Source organism: Poeciliopsis prolifica, unplaced genomic scaffold (genome assembly GCF_027474105.1).
Source record: "Poeciliopsis prolifica strain line A6 unplaced genomic scaffold, Auburn_PproV2 SCAFFOLD009, whole genome shotgun sequence".
Lineage (NCBI taxonomy): Eukaryota > Metazoa > Chordata > Actinopteri > Cyprinodontiformes > Poeciliidae > Poeciliopsis > Poeciliopsis prolifica.
In genome coordinates, this window is record NW_026562384.1 from 12335210 (window position 1) to 12357856 (window position 22647).

General features: G+C 39.2%; 1 protein-coding gene and 1 long non-coding RNA gene across 2 annotated transcripts in view; one reads left to right on the forward strand and one right to left on the reverse strand.

Moving 5' to 3' along the window:
• The first annotated feature begins 3524 nt into the window (after positions 1-3524).
• ahnak (AHNAK nucleoprotein) overlaps positions 3525-22647 on the forward strand; it is a 29535-nt gene continuing 10412 nt past the window's right edge. The window contains 7 exon segments of the mRNA XM_055034601.1: positions 3525-3842; positions 10498-10560; positions 13260-13324; positions 15122-15278; positions 15384-15610; positions 15739-18349; positions 18352-22647. Of these exon segments, the coding sequence (XP_054890576.1) occupies positions 15122-15278; positions 15384-15610; positions 15739-18349; positions 18352-22647 (7291 nt within the window). The 5' untranslated portion in view covers positions 3525-3842; positions 10498-10560; positions 13260-13324.
• The window catches only part of LOC129362838 (uncharacterized), a 35691-nt gene continuing 20574 nt past the window's right edge, over positions 7531-22647 (reverse strand). Inside the window, exons 2-3 of the long non-coding RNA XR_008606274.1 lie at positions 15522-15619; positions 7531-8165 (exon numbers count right to left, since the gene is read on the reverse strand). This is a non-coding gene — a long non-coding RNA (uncharacterized LOC129362838). The remainder of the gene's footprint in view (positions 8166-15521; positions 15620-22647) is intronic.

Sequence of the window (22647 nt, forward strand, 5' to 3'; positions counted from 1 at the left end):
CTTCTCTGAGCTCTGCTAATGTTACACATGTTGAGAATTGTTCTCTTTTATCACAAAGCGCATACAGCAACGAAGCTCCATTTCCACATACACACTCTTGTTTTTGTGGAAGATCCTCAGTGTTTTTTTGAGGGGGGACAAAACAAACCCCAAGCTGTCTTGATATGCAGCGTTGTAAAGCCGTAGCTTTTAAATATGAGCATGCACACGTCCAAGCGTCTGTACCACACCCTGTTTGCCTACCACAAAGCAGCGCGGCAACTTCCTCTGTTCCTGCCTCTTGCACGCTGTTTGCTCGTACAGCACCAGTGTGTAGAGAGGAGATCGGCGAGAGGGTTATTTCAGATATGGCTAAAATTAGCAGAAGCAGTTATCTGGCACAACAGTTGAGTGACTGCATCTAAGAACAACATGAAATTTTCTGTCCACAACTGGAAGTGTACATAAATACTCGAGTGAACTAACTGGCTGGGAAAACTTGAGCTGGAAAGTTTCCAGAGTAATTTTAAATAAAAACTATGAAACACGTACAGTAACATAAGGAGTAAATGTTTCAATAAAAATTGGGGAAAACTTATTTACATGGGAAATAACACACAGTCCCCTACTCATCTCTTGAACTTGTGAAAAAACTTAGAATAAATTAATCTTTAGTGCAGTTGCATAATCTCACATTTGTTATTAGAAACATAAAAATTATTGGGAGCCTCTAAAAATACCAATGAACCAGATGGAACTGAATCTTTTTGCAATTCATATGTTATTCCACGTTTTACAGTTTTACATGTAAAGCAACTTTTAATAGAAATAAATTATGCCTATTTCTCATACATACTCTTTAAAACTGGAACTAGAACACTACTACAGAAAATGGGAACACCATGAACAACATTATTTGTTTCAGTAATTCAGATACAAAATGTAACTATTAAAAGTTATACATGTACATATTCGAAGTGTTATTATTGAAAACCCACAAGTCCGTTTTGTTTCAGAAATATCGATTACACAGAATGTATTAAAGTTCTGTTTTTAATTAATGTTGAAACATATTTTCACATACTGTACCAGACAGTATATGCACTCAACAATTGGTCGGGATTTCTTTTGCATGACATTAAGATAAGGTGTAAATTCAAACTGGGAGAATCTTCAGCTTTACCGGCATCATCCAATCGCCACGTTACACAGATCTACTACGACCACCAGCACCAGGTCCTCTCTCCACCTCAGCCAATCGTAGATCAAGAATCACTCTACAAGGCTCATCATCCATGGATCAACCTGCTTCCCAGCCATATTTCGACCCGCCTCCACCCCGTCTCCACCCTCGTCCTCCCCGGCTTCTTCAGCCTCCCCTTCTTTTTGGTCTCCACTCTACCACCAGGGTCAGGCCCCAGGGAGGAAAAAGACCGTAATCCCCTAAACTGTCCATTCAAGCTGATGGCAATTCTCATACACATCTTCCACTGGGATCCGTGCACTAAAGCACTTTCAAATAAAACCTTCTGATTACTGGTTCTTCAATCTGTGAGTCTTCCCAAGCAGAATTACTGCATCACTGCAACGTGGAGCCCATGCCTGTGGCTTTGCTGAGGGGTTAAGTCCAGGTTGAGAAGCATCTTTGAGGGACATAAAAAATGGGTTCTTTAATTCTGAAGTCACTTTATTTAACTTAATAGAAGCCTTCAAGTACAGTGAGCTGTTGATGAAATGTTTATGTTGTGTGTTTTAAGATATTTTGTGACATCCACAGTCTTCCTTATTTCCACTCCTGGGGGTACACTCAATCACTCCCAAAGAAAATAAATGACCCTCTTGGATTGGCTGCTTTGCAAGCGCCAGCCAATAACTTGTAAATTGCAACTCAATGTTTCAGGTCACCTAAGCTTCATTCAATATTTTAGTTATTTACAAAAAAATTATGAATTTTTCTGCAAATAATTTTCCACGAATAATTTGAAAAATTCCACAAATAGGAGGAAGTTGACTGTACTTCATGGACTCCAAGTCAGATGCGTTTGCTGGTACGTTAAGCAAATGTGATTCCTTGGTCAGGAAAGCAGGGAATAAAGTTGAGGGCAGCATGAAAAGGGTTGAAGTCATGGACTTGATACAACACAACTGACCCAACAGTTGTTGGACTTTCTCCCAAAATTAAAAACACATCTATATTTACTGTGAGACTAAAAATTCAAATAATAATTTGTCCTTGTTGAGAAGTGGAAATCTCCAGAGTGATATTAATAGTTTATTTTTCAGTTTTTTTATTACTGAAAAACTGGGGGGAAAAATGTCCAAAAATAAATTGTTAGGTATCCTTTTCTGGATACCTAACAATTGTGGGAGAAGCTATAGTTTCTGAAAGCTCCAGTAAGTTAAAAATCTAGGTATTATAGAATAATGTTTCTGACATCAGCTTAAATGAAGCAACACAACAGCTGGTGTTAGAAAAAAGGGCACTTAAGTTCTTATGACATGGCCACTGGGAATATCAGAAAAATAGGTTGGGTTCCTCTGTTTTAGTTCCTGAACTTCTTTAACCAGATATTTTAATATGTACCCCAGCTGCTGGTCCAAATACTCTTATATAACTTCAGGCAGGTTTTTCTGCTGAGGTTGTCATTGAGCTGCAACTCTGTTAATGTCGAATAATGCCTTCCTCTACTTTTCCAGCACATGAAAAACTGTGCAGCTTTGACCAATTTCCAAGCGTTTAATTTAACATTGGTGTTATTTTCTTTGGCTGCTCTTGCATAAAAGCTTGAAGAAGAACTGCTTTTAAAGAGCCATAAGCTCATTTCAAATGACAGTAGGCTGGAAGAGGAGGAACGCCTACCTCATTAAAATGTTTGACAGTCTATTTCACTGTGACTGTTACAGAGGCATGCTGCAGTCAAGATTTTTTGGCACATTAACTACAATTACAAAGGGCAATTTATGCAAGAAAACGTCTGCAAGAAAGGAATGTGAAACCTGCATTTATTATGGTTTTAACAATTCAAACAGTTCAAACTGAAATAAAAAGTAGAGTTTTTGCAAGTCAGTCATCCTAGGTGGCACTGCTCCAATGAAAAACTTTTACGTAAACAAATAGTTTTGCTTTTGAGTACAGGAAAACTTAATTTATGAGTCACTCAGTTAATGATAAGCTTGTATTAGTTTGTGGACAGTGATTTCAGTGCCGTTATAACAGGGTTGTGCTATTGTCTGTCATATGACGCACTCATTGTGATGTGTTACACTGTGTCAGCATGAGACAAATACTAAACACATGAGTATCACATTTCAGTAGTTGTACATTGATGTCAATGAAAATGTACACAAATATGTTTGAGAACCGTTTCAAAACTGTTGTTGAACCAGTTTCCATACTGTCAATCACCTTTTCTCCCCTGAACCAGAACTCAGTCTTCTTGTTATATGTCTCTGCAGCCCTCTATGTGGAACAGTGGGTGGTCCCAGCGCAAAGGACCACTCCCTCCAACGGGTCTCCTCCCTTGTATTCTCCTCCCTGTGCAAACCAGGAGCCCGACCCAGCTCCTGGTCCAACCACTCGGCTTAGCCCACAGTAGAAGCCACAGAGAGGAGAGGAAAAAAAACAAAAAACAAGAGGCTTAAATCAACTCAGAGAAGGGAGGGGAGGGAAAGAGGAGGGGGAGAAAACGCCCTGGAAGTCTAAGTGGTCGAGAAATAGGAAAACAGAGACATACTTCTGACAGACTGCAAACTTGTGACAGTGTGAAAAGAGCTCTGTTTATGCTGGGGTGAAGGGGAGAAGACACGTTTTCAAGGATGCTCAAGCGGGTGTGAGGCTTCTTTGGCGCAGCGATTGCGCACAGGTAAAGATGAACCTTTTCTCTCTTTTTTCCTGTTTTACAGTAAAGTTGTTTGTTTTTGACTGCTGAAATTTGACAGACTGTTTTTTGTTCCATGCTTATCTGCCCATCAGATTTATGTGTTCAGTCAGTTTCGGCAGCAGAGTCAGTCTTATCAGTGTTATCAGTTTGCATTCCTTCATCGTACTATTGAGGGGCACTTGTTCTGTCTATGTTTGTAAGTTTACAACGACAGTGTCCCGTTTTATTACATGTGCTTCTCTGTTCTGATGTTGTTTGCTTCTTCCAAAAGAAAAAAAAAGTTGGAGCTTTTTCCAATAGAATGTTCTGGGAAGTTTAGAATATTATTTTATGTTCAGAATACTTCTGTAAAGTGACAATCTGTGTGGATCTCATTGCACATTCAAAACCTCATTTAAAGCAAAGCATGGCATGAGAAGTGGGTGTGTACCCACAGCCACATGAATGCTGAGGGTTTAACTGCAGTGGCGCACTTTATTTTCCCCTAACAGAAGAAGTTGAGCAGGCATGAAAGTGTTTAAGAAACTTTTTCAAAAGTGATTTAAGTGACTTGAGAAATAAAAATAGGGATCTTACACAATCACAGTTTTTCTGTAGTGGTTTGATAATTGGATGCCTCTTTGCATTCATGCCATTCTGTATCCTGAGTAATTTGTGGATGGTATGACGTGGCAGCGGCTGGATAAAAGAAATCAGGTTGTGTTTATGTTATGATTGATGGCTTTCTCCAATTTATCCTTCACCTTTTGTTAGAAAGTAAGTGAAGGTACTTCCCTGTTATAGCCTCCAGCAACAAGTTTGGGTGTGGATCTCTCTCCTTCACCTCCCTTCTCCTGCTTCTTTTTTTCTTCCCTCTCTTCTTGCTTTGCTGTCTCCTCAGACAGGCACACCCTTTTACAGCCAGAAAAAAAAGGAACCCATACACACCATAGACAGTTGTCACAGTCGAGGTCTTTAAACATCCTGACTGGATAGTGAAGGGCACACATGTTGAATGTTAACTTTTCTTTGTTGGTATTTTATGTAAGCTTTCAGTTCAAAATGTTTTGTTTTTTTTTATAAAATGTTGAACATCTGTGCAGAGTTTTTTTTTTCTTTTCTTGACCAAATATGTACTTTATTTCATATGGTAGAAACATTAAACCCCTGCAGTCGTGATGGATGTAAATCTTTTATGACTTACTCGTTTGTAAGTCTTGGACAGAGGAGGATTTCTCCTTATTTTCCCCATACCTTGGGTTACTTAACCTGGGCTCCATGCCAGGGTACGTGGGGGGAAAAGATGGTAGGAAGACAGGGAAAGAGAGTCAGTAAGTGTGTTGGTGAGAGGGGGATGGGCGGTTCTGGGGTGAGGAGGGGAGTTATGGAATGTAGTGGTTTGGAAAGACAGGCTAATTGAAACCAGGTTTGAGGCATAGAAAGGGGGAGCAAAGGCTTAGCACGTTGGAAGAATGAGGAAAAACGTTTCATTTTCTTCACAAAAATCCAAAAACTGACGGAAGTTTTCAAACATTATTGTGTTATAACCTTATATTTTGTGCTTTTCAAAATATAAGCCACTTAATGTTTTAATCATGCTTATAATGAAACTGTTTGAGTTGTGAAAAAAGGACAGAAAAAAATAAAAAATTTTTGCTGAACCTTAGTGAGAAGTTAGATTTGGCAATGGAGTCGCCTGTCCTCCGCAACTCCCTCCTGCCACACCCAAAACTCTGAGCTGCTTTTCGCACCACCCTGTACAGTGTTTCCTACCATGTACGTCGAACCAACGTTTAGTACCCTGCAGCAGTTGCTGTCTGGCATGTTTTTAATTGCTCTTGTCAAGTTGACTGATTGTAACATACACTGTTTACAGAGCCAAATTGTCACATTGAGCTAAAAGGTATTTTTTTGGCGTTGCGTTGTTTGAGGGCCTTTTAATTCAATACAAAATGATCAGATTGGTGAAGATGGGAACTTTAAATTAACATCATAATTCGCTTATCAGGTCGTAATATGTTTTGTTTCCAGCTGTTAGATGCTGAAATGCTTGTCAGTTAAAAGGGCCTCATCGTGGCCTTGGGTGGGTACTGTTTGTCTTCACATGCGCTGTCTGCCTTTCTAATGCTGAGTTGGTTTAATGTGACATCTGCATGGAAAAAAATAGTGAGCCACGTCTCATGACTGCTGGGAACCTTGACTTATGTCAAGATATTGGTCTACACACCACATAAGATACAGCTGCACACACTCTTTGGGTGCTGCTGATTGACAGCAGGAACGAGAGCAGTGCTGTTTTTAATACTCTTCAGTGTGAAATTAAAGGAAACTGGTCTTCAGTATACTTCCTTTGCCATTTCCTTGATATTTTGTTAAATGGGTGGCTGCAAGAAGTCACTATGAGTTGACCATGCAACTGGGTGGTGAATGTTCTGAAAAAGATGAAAGAATAATCTATAGACTTTTTGTTTCTAAACTGTCTTTCTGTTAGATCTACAAAGCTCCAGCAGAATCCACTTTTGAGGCTTGTTAAGGTTTTGTTCTGTTAACAAAACCTTAAGAGAACAGCTGCAAATAACACACATAAGAGTATAGTACGCTTTTAGAAAGTTTTTTAGGCAATCCACACAGCAGCCACTCCCTTTTCACCCATCCAGCGCTGGTTTGTTTCACCGTGCACTCAAAACTCTCCGAGGAGCTTTTATCATTACTCTTGCATGCTCTATTGCTGAAAAATAGTGTTTTGAGAGTTATGATGATCTCGCCAGAAAAGTCCCACCCATGCATGTGGATTCGATTCAGATTTGTTTATTGTAGCTTTTCATTTGGCTGAACTTTTGCAAGCACAGAATATTCAAAAAGGGTGTGAATGCTTTCCTTTTTTTTTAAGCCCTCAGAAGCTAATAACTTACACTGCCGTTTATCCAAACATCTGCTTCACAGAACCACCCAGAACAATAAATCTTCTACAACTGTTGCTTCACTGTACAATCTCACCTTGCTGCTTACTGTTAAAACCTGTCATGTTTCCCCATGCAAGGAGTAACACGCTGCATCTGTTAGCCAATCTTTTAGCAGGGAGAGGTTGGGGCCCAGAATTTCAGGGAGCAGTGCCCGGAATGCAACGTTGGGAAAGCATTTGTTGTTTAAGTTTTTCTTATCTGGCGGATGATAGTCAAGGATGGCATGGCTTGCTGTCTAAAATGCTCCAACAAATCTCACTTCTGCACTTTATATACAAATGCACGTTGTTGGCTCCAGTCATGATGTAAATTCTATAGCTAAGGAACGTAGCTACAGAATTGTGTCTATAAATATATACATTCTGCTGCCACCTAGCTTTTTTTGTAATTGCCTTGTCCCCTCTACTGTAAACGGCTTTAGATTACTTTTACTGTAAACATCAGCTGTAGCAAATTAAACAATTTGACAAACTGCCTTGAAGCTGAAAAACAGCATGTGATGAAATAGATAGATTTTTTTAAACAATATCTGTATGATTGTTTTAAAATTTATTTTCTTCTAAACAGTGTTTAAAGTCAGTTAAAATTTTTCATCATGGCTCTCTCTCTCTCTCTCTCTCTCTCTCTCTCTCTCTCTCTCTCTCTATATATATATATATATATATATATATATATATATGTCTCCACTTTAAGGAAATAGGTCTATGCTTTTTTATTATTTATGCTTTCGTTTGTTGCTCAATGTTCTTGGCTCTGAAACAGTGTGCTGGCTTCAGCCCTGCGTCACTTCTCATTTTAGAAAATAACAACTAAAGAGAAATTCTATAAAATAACGGCACAGCTTCATTTTCTTCAATTCCACTCTGTATTTTTTATTTTTTGGATGCAACAAAAAACTTGTTGACTTTCAGAGTGTGGTATTCCCAGTCTTGTGTGCACAACTGATTTTGATGCTTTTCTTTGAAAGGACAGGGAAAACTTCCTGAAAACTCTTTGCACATATGGAAAAAGTTGGAAACCTTGGTGAGAGGAAATTCAAAGCGAGATCCTCCCCTCTTTGTTGTCTGCTGGTGGGACACAGAACAAAGTTTTAAGAAGGAGCCATGAACTGTCCTTTACCATTTTAAGACATATAAGTCAAAGTTTTCCATGTGTCATGAAGTTTGAATGGTGGTGAAGGCAGAGTTGCAGTTTGCATTACTAGGTGGTCGGTCTTGTTTGTGATCTTGTAAAAGAAGGGGAAGAACTTCTCAGTTTTTCCATTTGTTGTCGGATTCCTGCCAAAGTCCCAATGGTTTAATCAGCAGCCGACCGAGCTGGCGTCAGCAGACAGGCTCTGGTCGTATTCAGGACTTGTGGTTTCCTTCAGGGGTATGTGAAGACAGAGAAGAGAAAGGAACAATTTAGTTCGATGCTCGTTTCTTTTATGTGTGTCATACATGCACGGGCTATCTGCTTCTTTGAGGAATAACCAGAGGCTGAGCCCTGCCTTGCCTCTCTTTGTGTTTGCTTTTCGTGCTGCGTCAAACTCCAACGCGGCAAGGGGAAACAGGGAGCCTATTCTGTTTTGACAACAAGACTGATTTGCTCACTTCTCCTTGTCCTCTTTTTGCCTCACTGCACAGAGATCTTTTTCTACTTGCTCATAATCAAATCTTATCTTTGCCCAGCATCACTTCTTGATATACTAAGCAGTGAGATGTAATCATTGTCACACTGCTTCCCTTCTCTGCACACCAAATTGATTAGATTTGGCAATCAAAAGGGTGAAATAACTTCAACTCTCTTCATATGTTTCCATCACATTGTGACCTACTTACGGGGAAATTATGATGGCAGAACTGATATGTAACCGCAGGAGTTGAGAAAACTGGCACAAATGAAATTCAAAGCATCTAAAAGATTTTCACGGCGTCAACCAGGTGGGCAAAGATTTAAGTGAAATGATAACCATCGAATCTGAGAAACAAGTTCAGTTTAAAAAAAATGGTATGCTTTGCCTTGCCATTGCGCTCACATATTTGGATGGATGTAGGGCTCTTGTTCATCAGCGCATAACCTAGAGTTTTAGGGGATATAGAGGGCTGACTTGCAGGAGTGTGAGCATCTGAGTAGGGTATGGGGCGGGAATCAGTGTGAGAGAGAAAGAGGGACATTTCTGTGTAGTTAGTCACTGTAGGGAGAGGCCGGGCTCCCTTCCAGTTGGCCTGACAGCTCTATCAAGGAATGTGTGTGACTGGAGGCCTGGGTGGGGTTGCACAGTGAGTATCTCACTCCATAAGCAAGACGTATAGGCAAAGCAACCTGTTCTTCGTCCCACATGTATAATGTATTATTTGTATGTGTAGTTGCATTAGTATTCATGAGACTATTCTCACTACTGAAGGCCACACCAGTAGTTATGTCTAGAGTGCTACCAAGGGTAAGAAGGTGTGGCAACCTCTTTGTATCTTAGTTATCCAGCTTGCTTCTGTCTCATCGTACGTGTCGGATTGCTTCTATGACCATTCAAAAATTTCAGTCAGGACGTACCTGAATGACTTCTGTCAGGCCAGTCTGATAAATCCCCAGCAGTAGCAAGAGGATAGACTGTAAAGTATACACAGCTGCCGTGCTGCCAGTCTCCCAACACAAACAATTGAGAACTCTATGTGTTGAACTCAGCTATTCCAATATGAGTCACGTTCAAAAACAAACAAGAAAAAAAACTATATATGTAATCTTAATTTTAAACAACACTTTTACTTTCCTTATCTTTATTGCTGTATATTACACACACAAGTAATACACAGACTACTGAGAAAATGCTTCTATCTGATAAACCCTGTTATTTAGCATCAAAGTAATGGAGACTTTAGTGCATATTAAAAATAGGGTGTTGTGCAGGAGAAAGTTAATGAGAGGGCTAGGGAGCTATTTATCCTGATCGACATGTTCCCACTGGTAGATGCCTTTCTACACTCACATCAAGTCTGGTTCTGTTTGTTCTCTGACTGACAAAATGGAGGCTTTGTTTCACAATATGCCACTAGCTTGACACAATAATCCACACAAGACCTTTAAAAAGTCAGGCCAGTTGCAGCGGGTAGAAGTAAGACAGACCAGGCCTGCTTACGGAAGATCAGGATCCGAATGATAAATGCAACTCCTACAACAATTGCTTTTTTTCCCTAGCATGCAGTCTGTGACAGACCTTTGGTGGTTTTCTATTTCGTAGTCACAACCCAAGAGAAAGAACAGAACTGAAAATGTTAAGTTTAGTTTCAAACTTTACCTTAGTTATTAGGCGGAAAGGGTAGAAACCTATCTATTTGTTTCCCCTTGAAGGCCAGACCATGCAGATAATTAGATTTATTTACTTATAGACAGTCTTGCACAATTACTTATATGGGTAAACATTGCTGTCTCTGATTGGTGAAGTATGAAAGTCTTTAGAGTCTGATTGGAGATGAAGCATCAGATTCATTTAGTATGAATAATTCACTAATGAATAATTAAGAATGAACTTAAACATTTGTGTCTGTTATCGAGACATATCTTGGTAGACTGACAATTTTTAACAGTTTAACTGAACAAAGGCATCTCACTGTGTAAAAAAACTGATGTTTTTTTCTCTGTGGTCTTAACATTATCTAGAAGTATATTCACAAATTACATATTAAATCCCAATTCTGTGTTTGTGTTCCTCTCAACAGAAGTCAAAAAAGAAGAACACAAGAAGCAGAGTGAAGCTCTTGGATTAGCTTGAGCAATCCAAGGTAAGTGTCCTCACACACCACACAATAAAGACAGCTAACTTACATATTGGACATTACACCACTCCAACAATACGTCATGTGACTGGACTCAAAACTGCTTCTGGAATATCAGTTGCAAGGCTGCATTTGAACCTTACTGGTCATGCCCGCTCTGTTCAGCTGTGCAGAATCTTGCAGCCTGACATTTGGCTCCTCTGCAAGAGACCACCTGTTCTACTCTAAGCCTTCTTATGAAACACTTCACTCAAAAGCCTGCCAAGCTTGTGCTGTTTACTTGGTAGGAAAAAAAAATCTAAATCAAAATATCCGCAACATCTTGTGGGTCAGCAGAAAGGCATGGACACCCAGAAATGTTTTGTGGTTTGCTTTATTATGAGCGGCTTTAGTCTGCCGTGTTCTCCACGCCCCCTTTTCCCAACACACATACCAGACTGTAATAAAACATGACAGACAAGCTTGTCTGAGTCCCTCTGTCCTTATTTTCAGATCCTTCATGGTTTACTTCAAAGTTACAAATTGAAAAACACATATCTATTCATAAGTAGAGAAAGTAAAGTTGATTGTCATGTTGTCTGAGTTGTTTGAGTCATCCACTCAAGGCTTGTCTTATGATTTTGAGAACAAAGCCATAGTTATTCAGCAGCTGTTTGCTGCACAGGCTAGAACTAATCATCTGATTTTGCTGCATCAATTTTATTGCTTATTGTCATTTTCAAACCATTTGATGAAATTTTTAAACCTATACTAAAGGTGGGCAAAGGAAGGATACCTGAGGCTGTGTTTGGTTATTAATGAAAGAAAAATAGAAGGGGACTAAACTCCACTTGCTCCTTTGCATTTTGGGTTTATTTTGAAGGAAACAAATTGGTACATTCATTTTAAGCAGGTATGCTTCACTAAAATTAATTCGCTAAAATTGTATATAAGGCGATGTTGCTTCTCTTTGTAGTCATTCGACAGACAGATAAATTCATGCTTACTAAGTTATAGTTTGAGGTCTTCACTGATTTGTCTTTCAAGCTTTAAATGGGTCACACAGAAACATTGTGAGATAAAAATATGAAGAGGAAAGAAACGTTTTACTTTTAGTTACCTACATTCGGTTGTCCGGATCTTTGCCATGAACTCTCCCACTCTTCACTAAGTTATAATGCTCAGTGTGTTGTGCAGTCTATAAAGTATTGGGAAAAAGCTATTCCAGATACAGAGGTTAACAGGGTTTAATATTACCTCAAAGCATTGCACATGTCCCCCTGTGTCCCCAATTACACAAAACCAGTCTATTTATTGACTTGTTACGTTGTGTCTTTACCCTTGGACAGCTAGATAACCAAGGTTACACATTAGATTTCATTATCATATATTTCTCATAAGCCTATAATCTTTAAGATTATAAAAGTATTTAATATCAGATAAAGATTACATTACAGGTCGAAATGCTGTTTTCATTTGATAAATGAACTTCGGAAATGAAAAAGCAATCCAATCTAAACTGACTTTATGTAAAAATGTAGTTATGCCTGATATATAATAACTGATAGTTATCCTTGGCAGCAATAACTTTTATTATGAATTTTTGATAACTGGCAATGAGTCTTTTGCATTGCTGTGAAATAACTCTTCTTTCAGTACTGGGATGTTTTCTAAAGCGACAGAGCTGTTTAGAGTCATGGGATAGGACCCAAAAGGTATAAGTCCAGAATTTGGCGAGGTCACTTCAAAGACCTTAAATCAGAAATAGACTTACTGGTGTGTTTCTAATCACCACACAAGCTCCTTTGGGATATTTTAGAAGATAGTACAATTCATGGCTTAACAGATACGACTTGCTGTTAAAATCCTACAGGACTGAAATATTGTTAGTGATACACCAGATGTCAAAGGATGCACCCATTGCAAGAAGTTCCACTTTTGTCTCATCAACATAACAAATATTTTCGTAAGAATGTTCAGATGTGGAAGATGTTTTTGGGAAATGTATGATCTTACTTTAGCTGTGTAGTGGTTTCATCTTCAGAATCTCCCCTCGTGTGACAGATTAAAAAGGCGGAGCGTTACTCAGTTTACTTGAAAAGAAACACATCTCTCTAAATATCCTGCCATTTTCTTGAATGACCTTGGGTTTAGGAAACACAAATTGGGTGTTAAGACAGAAATACAGAGAACAGTGTAAGCTGATGTTTACTGAAAGACTGGAAGGCAGTCTTTGTAAAGAAACTCTTAGTAAAGAGACTGAGACAATTTTCGATGTACAGTACTTTTGAATTTATAGTAGTTTTCCACTTTGTTGTTTGTCAGTGTGAACATTTACTTTTAATAATAGCTTGCAACATAAAAATGTATGTGTTTTTTGTTCAGCTTTCTGCAGCATATGTTTTCATAAAGCTAGATACCATCATTGTTCCTTCTACTGACTTTGAAGCTAGTGTGTAGGCACAGGATTTGCTTGCTTTCCTCAGGGCAGGGTGTGGTCTGAGACATTTACAAAACATACCCTAACACCATTCTAAAAAGAGGGAGTTGCCAATATGGTTTTTGGAGGTAGTGGAAGCTATGTTGTCAATTGAGTTTTATCACCATCTAGTGTTCATACATGGGTCTTATATATTATTATCTTCAGTCATGATGAGTTATTTTCATAGAGAAATTGTTTTAATTATTTATTGTGCTTTTGTTTTGTTTTTGTATTTGTTATATAGGAAAACAACAACAACAACAACATTTTCCTCCCACTAGGACTGGTTTAGAGGAAAACAAAATCAAGGTAACATGCTTTGCAATTATTTTAAAGGCAATTTTGAAAAACAAAAAAAAAGTGTGTAGTCACAGCCTAAAATGTCAGCTTGAAATTTTACAGTTATTTGATTATTATCAACTGTTTTTGTATTTATTTCCAGTTAATTAGTTCGGTAACAGTTTATATGATGGGTTGTGAATAAGACTGTCATGACACCATAATAAACATGACAGCAGTCACTTATTAATAATCGCAAAATAAACACTGAGCCTAAAACCAAACTACTGCAACAGACTGAATGTTCTGCTTTGTGTGGGAAATATTTCAGTGTGTTTAAGAGGCGTTGTTGTCAGTTGCTATGGCAACGAGTCTGTGTGTCTGTGTGTGTGTGTGCGTGTGTATGCGTGTGTGTGTGTGTGTGGCCCGGCCAATGCAGAGAGCGAGAAAGACGTGGTTTTGAGTTGTACTTCAACGGTTTTTCCCTTTTGCTGTGGAGCATATTAGCATAGTAGCATAGTATTAATAATACTTAAATTTCCAAGTTTCATTGAGTTAATGGAATTATTATTAATGGAATTATTATTCCATTAACTCAAAGCAGCATGGCTATGGATGGCATATAAAAGAATTGTCTTTTTGCCCTCCAGCGTTGTCCGAATGCGTGAAATTTCCTTATGTAAACATGTATGTGGTCTTCATTCATTTATCTGATTTTGATTAAGTCACGTCACTGCCTTACCAGCATTGCATGTCAATGAAGCCTCTTGTCAAGAACTCTTCAATGTGCCACCGTCAGTTCTCAGAAAAAGTCAAGATCAGACATGATACTTTGATGTAAATTTAGTGTAGAGCCTATTGATTGAGTTAATGACTACAATATTCTGTCTGAAACTGTCTGTGCAGCTGCACCAAGTGCTTAGGTGTGTAATCTGTCAAATAATGGATGGCCATCAGATTTCCATCATCGTTTAAAGAAGCCGCATCAAAGACGGAAAATTACTCGTTAACTTACAAATTCAGTATGGATTTTCATTAACTGCTGCAGTAACATTATAGTGTTTTTCCATGTGTCTGGTTTACAAAGGTACTGTATCAACAGCAGTCATGGGAGAGAGGATCGACTCTGACAAAAATTCAGAGGAGGAAATAATGATTGATAAGCTGGAAAATCTCATTTTACTTTCCATGTTAGAAAAAAGAACAGCTGTTCGCCCACTACGTTGGACCAGAACCGAGCACGGGACATTTAATGCTTCAGTATGCACTTTCAGGAGTTAGTTAGGGCAGTTGTGACAAGAAAGGGCGGACAACATGAGGCTGAGAACAAAATGACGTGATTTTTGTCACACAGCTGCAATAATGAGAATAGTTTTCAACAGTTTGCCTCAACCATGTACAGCCTTTTAGCCTACCACCATTTTCAGTCATCAGCATCACATATCACCACAACCCCCAAGAGAATGTGATTTATTTTCTTGCAGCTAAACTCTAAATCTATACTTCCAAATCCAAATTTATTAAAAATAAAACTTAGCTTGTAAAAGCTAGAGGAACACAGAAAATCTGAAAAATTACATTTCAGGCTTTCTTTGTTCCTGAAAACGTAATCAAAAAATGTATTTTTGTATACTTTTTATGTAAACATTCTAAAACTTCAGTATGCACTGTGGAACACTTGCTATTATTATAAAGATAATTTCTGTCCATTTTGGAAATTTCACCTGCAATATGTAAAACTGTATTCCACAGGAAGTTAGTTATCAAATGTTGCAACCAAATGCATTTTGCCCCACTTTTTTTTTTACAAAATGTTTACTTTTATAGATGGCTGACGAAGAGGACACCAGGGAAGTGCTCTTTCAAGACTGGGAGGGCCCAGACAAAACTGGCTTGACCATCGAACACACAAGTGGAGGGGAGCTCCTCGTCAAGGAGGTAAAAGGAGAGTCACCAGCAGCACGATCTGGAAAAGTATATGAAGGTAGTACACTATATTTGATGTCTTTAGTAAAATATGAGATCTTTTTTCACCATCTATTTTGTTTATAAGATTAATTCATAACAAATATCTATACTCAATTTGCAGGCGATCAGATTGTGGGTGCAACTATCTACTTTGAAAATATGAGCTCCGAAGAGACAGCAGAGTTACTGAAAACATTGAACAAACACAAAGTTGGACTGAAACTACAAAACAAAGGAGACAAATCCCCATGCTACTCACCCTTGAGCACACCATGTCGTTCTCCAATGGGCACCCTCACATGGGAAGGGAAATCGCAGTTTGGAGCATCAAGTCCAGAAATCATTCTCGTAAGTTATCTAAAACCAAAAGTTTGAATTTGCTTAGAAATACTACGATTATCAAATGGATAAAATATACATTACACAGTTTGTAATACAACTTAATATTTTAACAAACATGATGTATGTTGATACAGAGTGGAGATGATGAGGACTACAAGAGAATATACACAAAGAAGATTAAACCAAGGCTGAAGTCTGAAGATCTTGCAGAAGGAGTGGATGTTCGTACAGAGCGACACAGCAGTACTAGCAGTGATGGCAGTACTATTACAACCATCACTCGCCGCATCACTACTTACACAGTGGATATGCCAAGTGGGATAGGTGAGAAACTAGAACTTTCAAGCCCAGACTTCAAGGGACAATGGCATGAATCTGGAGATGGCTCTCCTCGTGTCAGAATATTGCATGGCAGTCCTACAGTGAAAGGAGTGGGAGAAGAGGGTGTTTTTGAGTCATGCAATGTCACCTATACTGGTGTAAAAGGTAGCTCAACAGAAACACATACAAGTGGAGATCAGTCAAAGACAATTATAAGAGAGGGAACAGAACTAAGTACGGACCTCAGATTTAAAGAACCTAGGTTTGGAGCTATAGGTCACGAGGGCACTAAAATTTTAAGAGAAAGTGAAGAACAGAACGCTGGAGGAATAGATGAGTCTGAAAAACAGACTATGTCCGGTGAAAGTAAAAGCACTTTTGTAAAGGTTGTTACAGTAGGAGGGTCAGCAGATGCAGAATTATCCACAAATGATGAAAACAAGAAATCAGCTAGTCTGTCTCTGCCACAAGAAGACATTAAGATCCAGAGAACATCTGGAGACACATCCCTCCACCTAAACAAGGGATCAAGTTATTTTGATGTTAAAACAGTTGGAAATTCTGCTGATTCTGGAACGATATCACTTGTTACAGAAACTAATTCCGACACTGCTTATTCTTCACACCCAGACAGACATTCGTTGAAAAGTATGCAAACTAGTTTTCCAAGTGCAAAGCCAAAAAGTGGGGAAAAAGATGAGGGAGTTCCAACAGCAACAAAAGTAGAGTTTAGATGTCCTGACATAAACACTGAAAGAAAAGAAGGTGATTTAAAATTACCACATATAAACACATCATCATTAAAGACCACTAGTCATGGAAGCTCAGAAGAAGCCATGAAATATCAAAAAATGGATACAGGCATTGATAAATCTCAGGTAAAGGATAATGATGGCTTTCATTACAAAACACAAAACATAACAGAGATAAACTCAAGTAAAGGCAAAGCAAACATGTCAGATTCAAAGGTAGGAGTTGATGAAAGAATGCCTGAGATGAATCTGAACTTGAAAGGTTCAACAATCAAAGGTAATAAGGATGTAGAAAGTGTAAGGACAGAAGAAGCCGGAAGAAAAGACGCAAAATATACAGAAGTGGAAGCACCAGTCCTAACATTACACAGCAAATCTGGAACAAAAATGTCCATACCAGATGTAGATATCAACCTGAAAGGCCCAAAAGTCAAAGCTGACATGGATGTTTCGCACCCAAAGATAAAAACAGATATCAAATCACCTAAAATTGACATTAAGGCACCAGTTGTTGAAGTTGAAGGAACAAAGGGAGAAATTGGCACGTCTAAAATGAAAATGACAACAGTAAATTTCAAAGTTGCTGACATTGACCTTCCTAAAACAGACACTGATGTGAAAGCACCTGATGTTGATATTAAGGGACCAGCTGAAAATCTGAAAGGGTTCAAATTTAACATGCCTAGAATATCTGGACAAGAAAAATCCATGTCAGATGTGGATTTCAACTTGAAAGGCCCAGAGTTCAAAGGTGACACTGATGTTTCCAGTCAGAAAATTAAAAGACATATTAAATCACCTGAAATTGACATCAAAGGTCCACAAGTTGATAAAGAAGGAACAAAGGGGGGATGTGAAATGCCTAAAATAAAAATGCCTTCACTGAATTTGAAAGGTCCAAAAGTGGATATGCCAGATATTGACATAAATCTGAAAGGTCCTAAGGTTGAAGGGGATGTGGATGTTAAAATGCCAAAGATTAAAGGAGATCTCAAAGGCCCAGAGATGGACATTGAATGCCCAGACATTGACATTGAGGGTCCCAAAGGTGGACTGAAAATGCCTAAATTCAAGATGTCCTCATTTGGTTTAAAAGGCCGCAAATTAGAAGGTCCAGATGTTGACATCAACCTCCCCAAGACAGATATTGATATGAAAGCACTGGGTGTTGAAATTGAGGGAGCAGACCTTGACATTGAAGGACCAGATGCAAATCTAAAAGGATTAAAATTCAACAAACCTAGCTTATCTGGAACAAAAGTATCCATGCCAGATGTGGATGTCAACTTGAAAGGCCCAAAACTCAAAGGTGACATGGATGTTTCAGGTCCAAAGTTCAAAGAAGACATCAAAACACCTGATATAGACATCAAAGGTCAAGAAGTTGATATTAAAGGAACAAAGGGAGGATTTGAAATGCCTAAAATAAAAATGCCTTCACTGAATTTGAAAGGTTCAAAGGGTGATGTTCCAGATGTTGACATAAATCTAAAAGGTCCTAACGTTGAAGGGGATGTGGATGTTAAAATGCCAAAGATTAAAGGAGATCTCAAAGGCCCAGAGGTGGACATTGAAGGCCCAGATGTTGACTTTGATGGTTCCAAAGGTGGACTGAAAATGCCTAAATTCAAGATGCCCTCATTTGGTTTGAAAGGCCCCAAGCTAGAAGGTCCGATGTTGACATCAACCTCCCCAAGGCAGATATTGATGTGAAAGCACCAGATGTTGATATTGAAGGAGCAGACCTTGACATTAAGGGACCAAATGCCAAACTGAAAGGTCCCAAATTAAACATGCCAAGCATATCTGGACCAAAAGTATCCATGCCAGATGTGGATTTCAACTTGAAAGGCCCCAAACTCAAAGGTGACATGGATGTTTCAGGTCCAAAGATCAAAGGAGACATCAAAAAACCTGAAATAGACATGAAAGGTCCAGATGTTGACATTGAAGGACCAAAGGGAGGATTTGAAGTGTCTAAAATAAAAATGCCTTCAATAAATTTAAAAGGTCCAAAAGTGGATATGCCAGATGTTGACATAAATCTGAAAGGTCCTAAGGTTGAAGGAGATGTGGATGTTAAAATGCCAAAGAATAAAGGAGATCTCAAAGGACCAGAGGTGGACATTGGAGGCCCAGATGTTGACTTTGATGGTTCCAAAGGTGGACTGAAAATGCCTAAATTCAAGATGCCCTCATTTGGTTTGAAAGGCCCCAAGCTAGAAGGTCCAGATGTTGACATCAACCTCCCCAAGGCAGATATTGATGTGAAAGCACCAGATGTTGATATCGAAGGAGCAGACCTTGACATTAAGGGACCAAATGCCAAACTGAAAGGTCCCAAATTAAACATGCCAAGCATATCTGGACCGAAACTATCCATGCCAGATGTGGATTTCAACTTGAAAAGCCCCAAACTCAAAGGTGACATGGATGTTTCAGGTCCAAAGATCAAAGGAGATATCAAAACACCTGAAATAGACATCAAAGGTCCAGAAGTTGATATTGCAGGACCAAAAGGAGGATTTGAAATGCCTAAAATAAAAATGCCTTCACTGAATTTGAAAGGTCCAAAAGTGGATATGCCAGATGTTGACATAAATCTGAAAGGTCCTAAGGTTGAAGGGGATGTGGATGTTAAAATGCCAAAGATTAAAGGAGATCTCAAAGGCCCAGAGGTGGACATTGAATGCCCAGACATTGACATTGAGGGTCCCAAAGGTGGACTGAAAATGCCTAAATTCAAGATGCCCTCATTTGGTTTGAAAGGCCCCAAACTAGAAGGTCCAGATGTTGACATCAGCCTTCCCAAGGCAGATATTGATGTGAAAGCACCAGATGTAGATATTGAAGGAGCAGACCTTGACATTAAGGGACCAAATGCCAAACTGAAAGGTCCCAAATTCCACATGCCAAGCATATCTGGCCCAAAAGTATCCATGCCAGATGTGGATTTCAACTTGAAAGGCCCCAATCTCAAAGGTGACATGGATGTTTCAGGTCCAAAGATCAAAGGAGATATCAAAACACCTGAAATAGACATCAAAGGTCCAACTGTTGATAGTGAAGGACCAAAGGGAGGATTTGAAATGCCTAAAATAAAAATGCCTTCACTAAATTTAAAAGGTCCAAAAGTGGATATGCCAGATGTTGACATCAATCTGAAAGGTCCTAAGGTTGAAGGGGATGTGGATGTTAAAATGCCAAAGATTAAAGGAGATCTCAAAGGCCCAGAAGTGGACATTGAATGCCCCGATGTTGACATTGAGGGTTCCAAAGGTGGACTGAAAATGCCCAAATTCAAGATGCCCTCATTTGGTTTGAAAGGCCCCAAGCTAGAAGGTCCAGATGTTGACATCAACCTCCCCAAGGCAGATATTGATGTGAAAGCACTAGATATTGATATTGAAGGAGCAGACCTTGACATTAAGGGACCAAATGCCAAACTGAAAGGTCCCAAATTAAACATGCCAAGCATATCTGGACCGAAACTATCCATGCCAGATGTGGATTTCAACTTGAAAGGCCCAAAACTCAAAGGTGACATGGATGTTTCAGGTCCAAAGATCAAAGGAGATATCAAAACACCTGAAATAGACATCAAAGGTCCAGAAGTTGATATTGCAGGACCAAAAGGAGGATTTGAAATGCCTAAAATAAAAAAGCCTTCACTGAATTTGAAAGGTCCAAAAGTGGATATGCCAGATGTTGACATAAATCTGAAAGGTCCTAAGGTTGAAGGGGATGTGGATGTTAAAATGCCAAAGATTAAAGGAGATCTGAAAGGCCCAGAAGTGGACATAGAATGCCCTGATGTTGACATTGAGGGTCCCAAAGGTGGACTGAAAATGCCTAAATTCAAGATGCCCTCATTTGGTTTGAAAGGCCCCAAGCTAGAAGGTCCAGATGTTGACATGAACCTCCCCAAGGCAGATATTGATGTGAAAACACCAGATGTTGATATTGAAGGAGCAGACCTTGACATTAAGGGACCAAATGCAAAACTGAAAGGTCCCAAATTAAACATGCCAAGCATATCTGGACCAAAACTATCCATGCCAGATGTGGATTTCAACTTGAAAGGCCCCAAACTCAAAGGTGACATGGATGTTTCAGGTCCAAAGATCAAAGGAGACATCAAAACACCTGATATAGACATCAAAGTTCCAAATGTTGATATTGAAGGATCAAAGGGAGGAACTGAAATGCCTAAAATAAAAATGCCTTCACTAAATTTAAAAGGTCCAAAAGTGGATATGCCAGATGTTGACATAAATATGAAAGGTCCTAAGGTTGAAGGGGATGTGGATGTTAAAATGCCAAAGATTAAAGGAGATCTCAAAGGCCCAGAGGTGGACATTGAATGCCCAGACATTGGAATTGAGGGTCCCAAAGGTGGACTGAAAATGCCTAAATTCAAGATGCCATCATTTGGTTTGAAAGGCCCCAAGCTAGAAGGTCCAGATGTTGACATCAACCTCCCCAAGGCAGATATTGATGTGAAAACACCAGATGTAGATATTGAAGGAGCAGACCTTGACATTAAGGGACCAAATGCCAAACTGAAAGGTCCCAAATTCCACATGCCAAGCATATCTGGACCAAAACTATCCATGCCAGATGTGGATTTGAACTTGAAAGGCCAGAAACTCAAAGGTGACATGGATGTTTCAGGTCCAAAGATCAAAGGAGATATCAAAACACCTGAAATAGACATCAAAGGTCCAAATGTTGATATTGAAGGACCAAAGGGAGGATTTGAAATGCCTAAAATAAAAATGCCATCACTCAATTTGAAAGGTCCAAACGTGGATATGCCAGATGTTGACATACATTTGAAAGGTCCTAAGGTTGAAGGGGATGTGGATGTTAAAATGCCAAAGATTAAAGGAGATCTCAAAGACCCAGAGGTGGACATTGAATGCCCAGACATTGACATTGAGGGTCCCAAAGGTGGACTGAAAATGCCTAAATTCAAGATGCCCTCATTTGGTTTGAAAGGCCCCAAGCTAGAAGGTGCAGATGTTGACATCAACCTCCCCAAGGCAGATATTGATGTGAAAGCACCAGATGTAGATATAGAAGGAGCAGACCTTGACATTAAGGGACCAAATGCCAAACTTAAAGGTCCCAAATTCCACATGCCAAGCATATCTGGACCAAAAGTATCCATGCCAGATGTGGATTTCAACTTGAAAGGCCCCAAACTCAAAGGTGACATGGATGTTTCAGGTCCAAAGATCAAAGGAGATATTAAATCCCCTGAAATGGACATCAAAGGACCAGAAGTTGACATTGAAGGACCAAAGGGAGGATTTGAAATGCCTAAAATAAAAATGCCTTCACTAAATTTAAAAGGTCCAAAAGTGGATATGCCAGATGTTGACATAAATCTGAAAGGTCCTAAGGTTGAAGGGGATGTGGATGTTAAAATACCAAAGATTAAAGAAGATCGCAAAGGCCCAGAGGTGGACATAGAATGCCCAGACATTGGCATTGAGGGTCCCAAAGGTGGACTGAAAATGCCTAAATTCAAGATGCCATCATTTGGCTTGAAAGGCCCCAAGCTAGAAGGTCCAGATGTTGACATCAACCTCCCCAAGGCAGATATTGATGTGAAAACTCCAGATGTAGATATTGAAGGAGCAGACCTTGACATTAAGGGACCAAATGCCAAACTGAAAGGTCCCAAATTCCACATGCCAAGCATATCTGGACCAAAACTATCCATGCCTGATGTGGATTTCAACGTGAAAGGCCCCAAACTCAAAGGTGACATGGATGTTTTAGGTCCAAAGATAAAAGGAGACATCAAAACACCTGAAATAGACATCAAAGGTCCAAATGTTGATATCGAAGGACCAAAGGGAGGATTTGAAATGCCTAAAATAAAAATGCCATCACTCAATTTGAAAGGTCCAAACGTGGATATGCCAGATGTTGACATAAATTTGAAAGGTCCTATGGTTG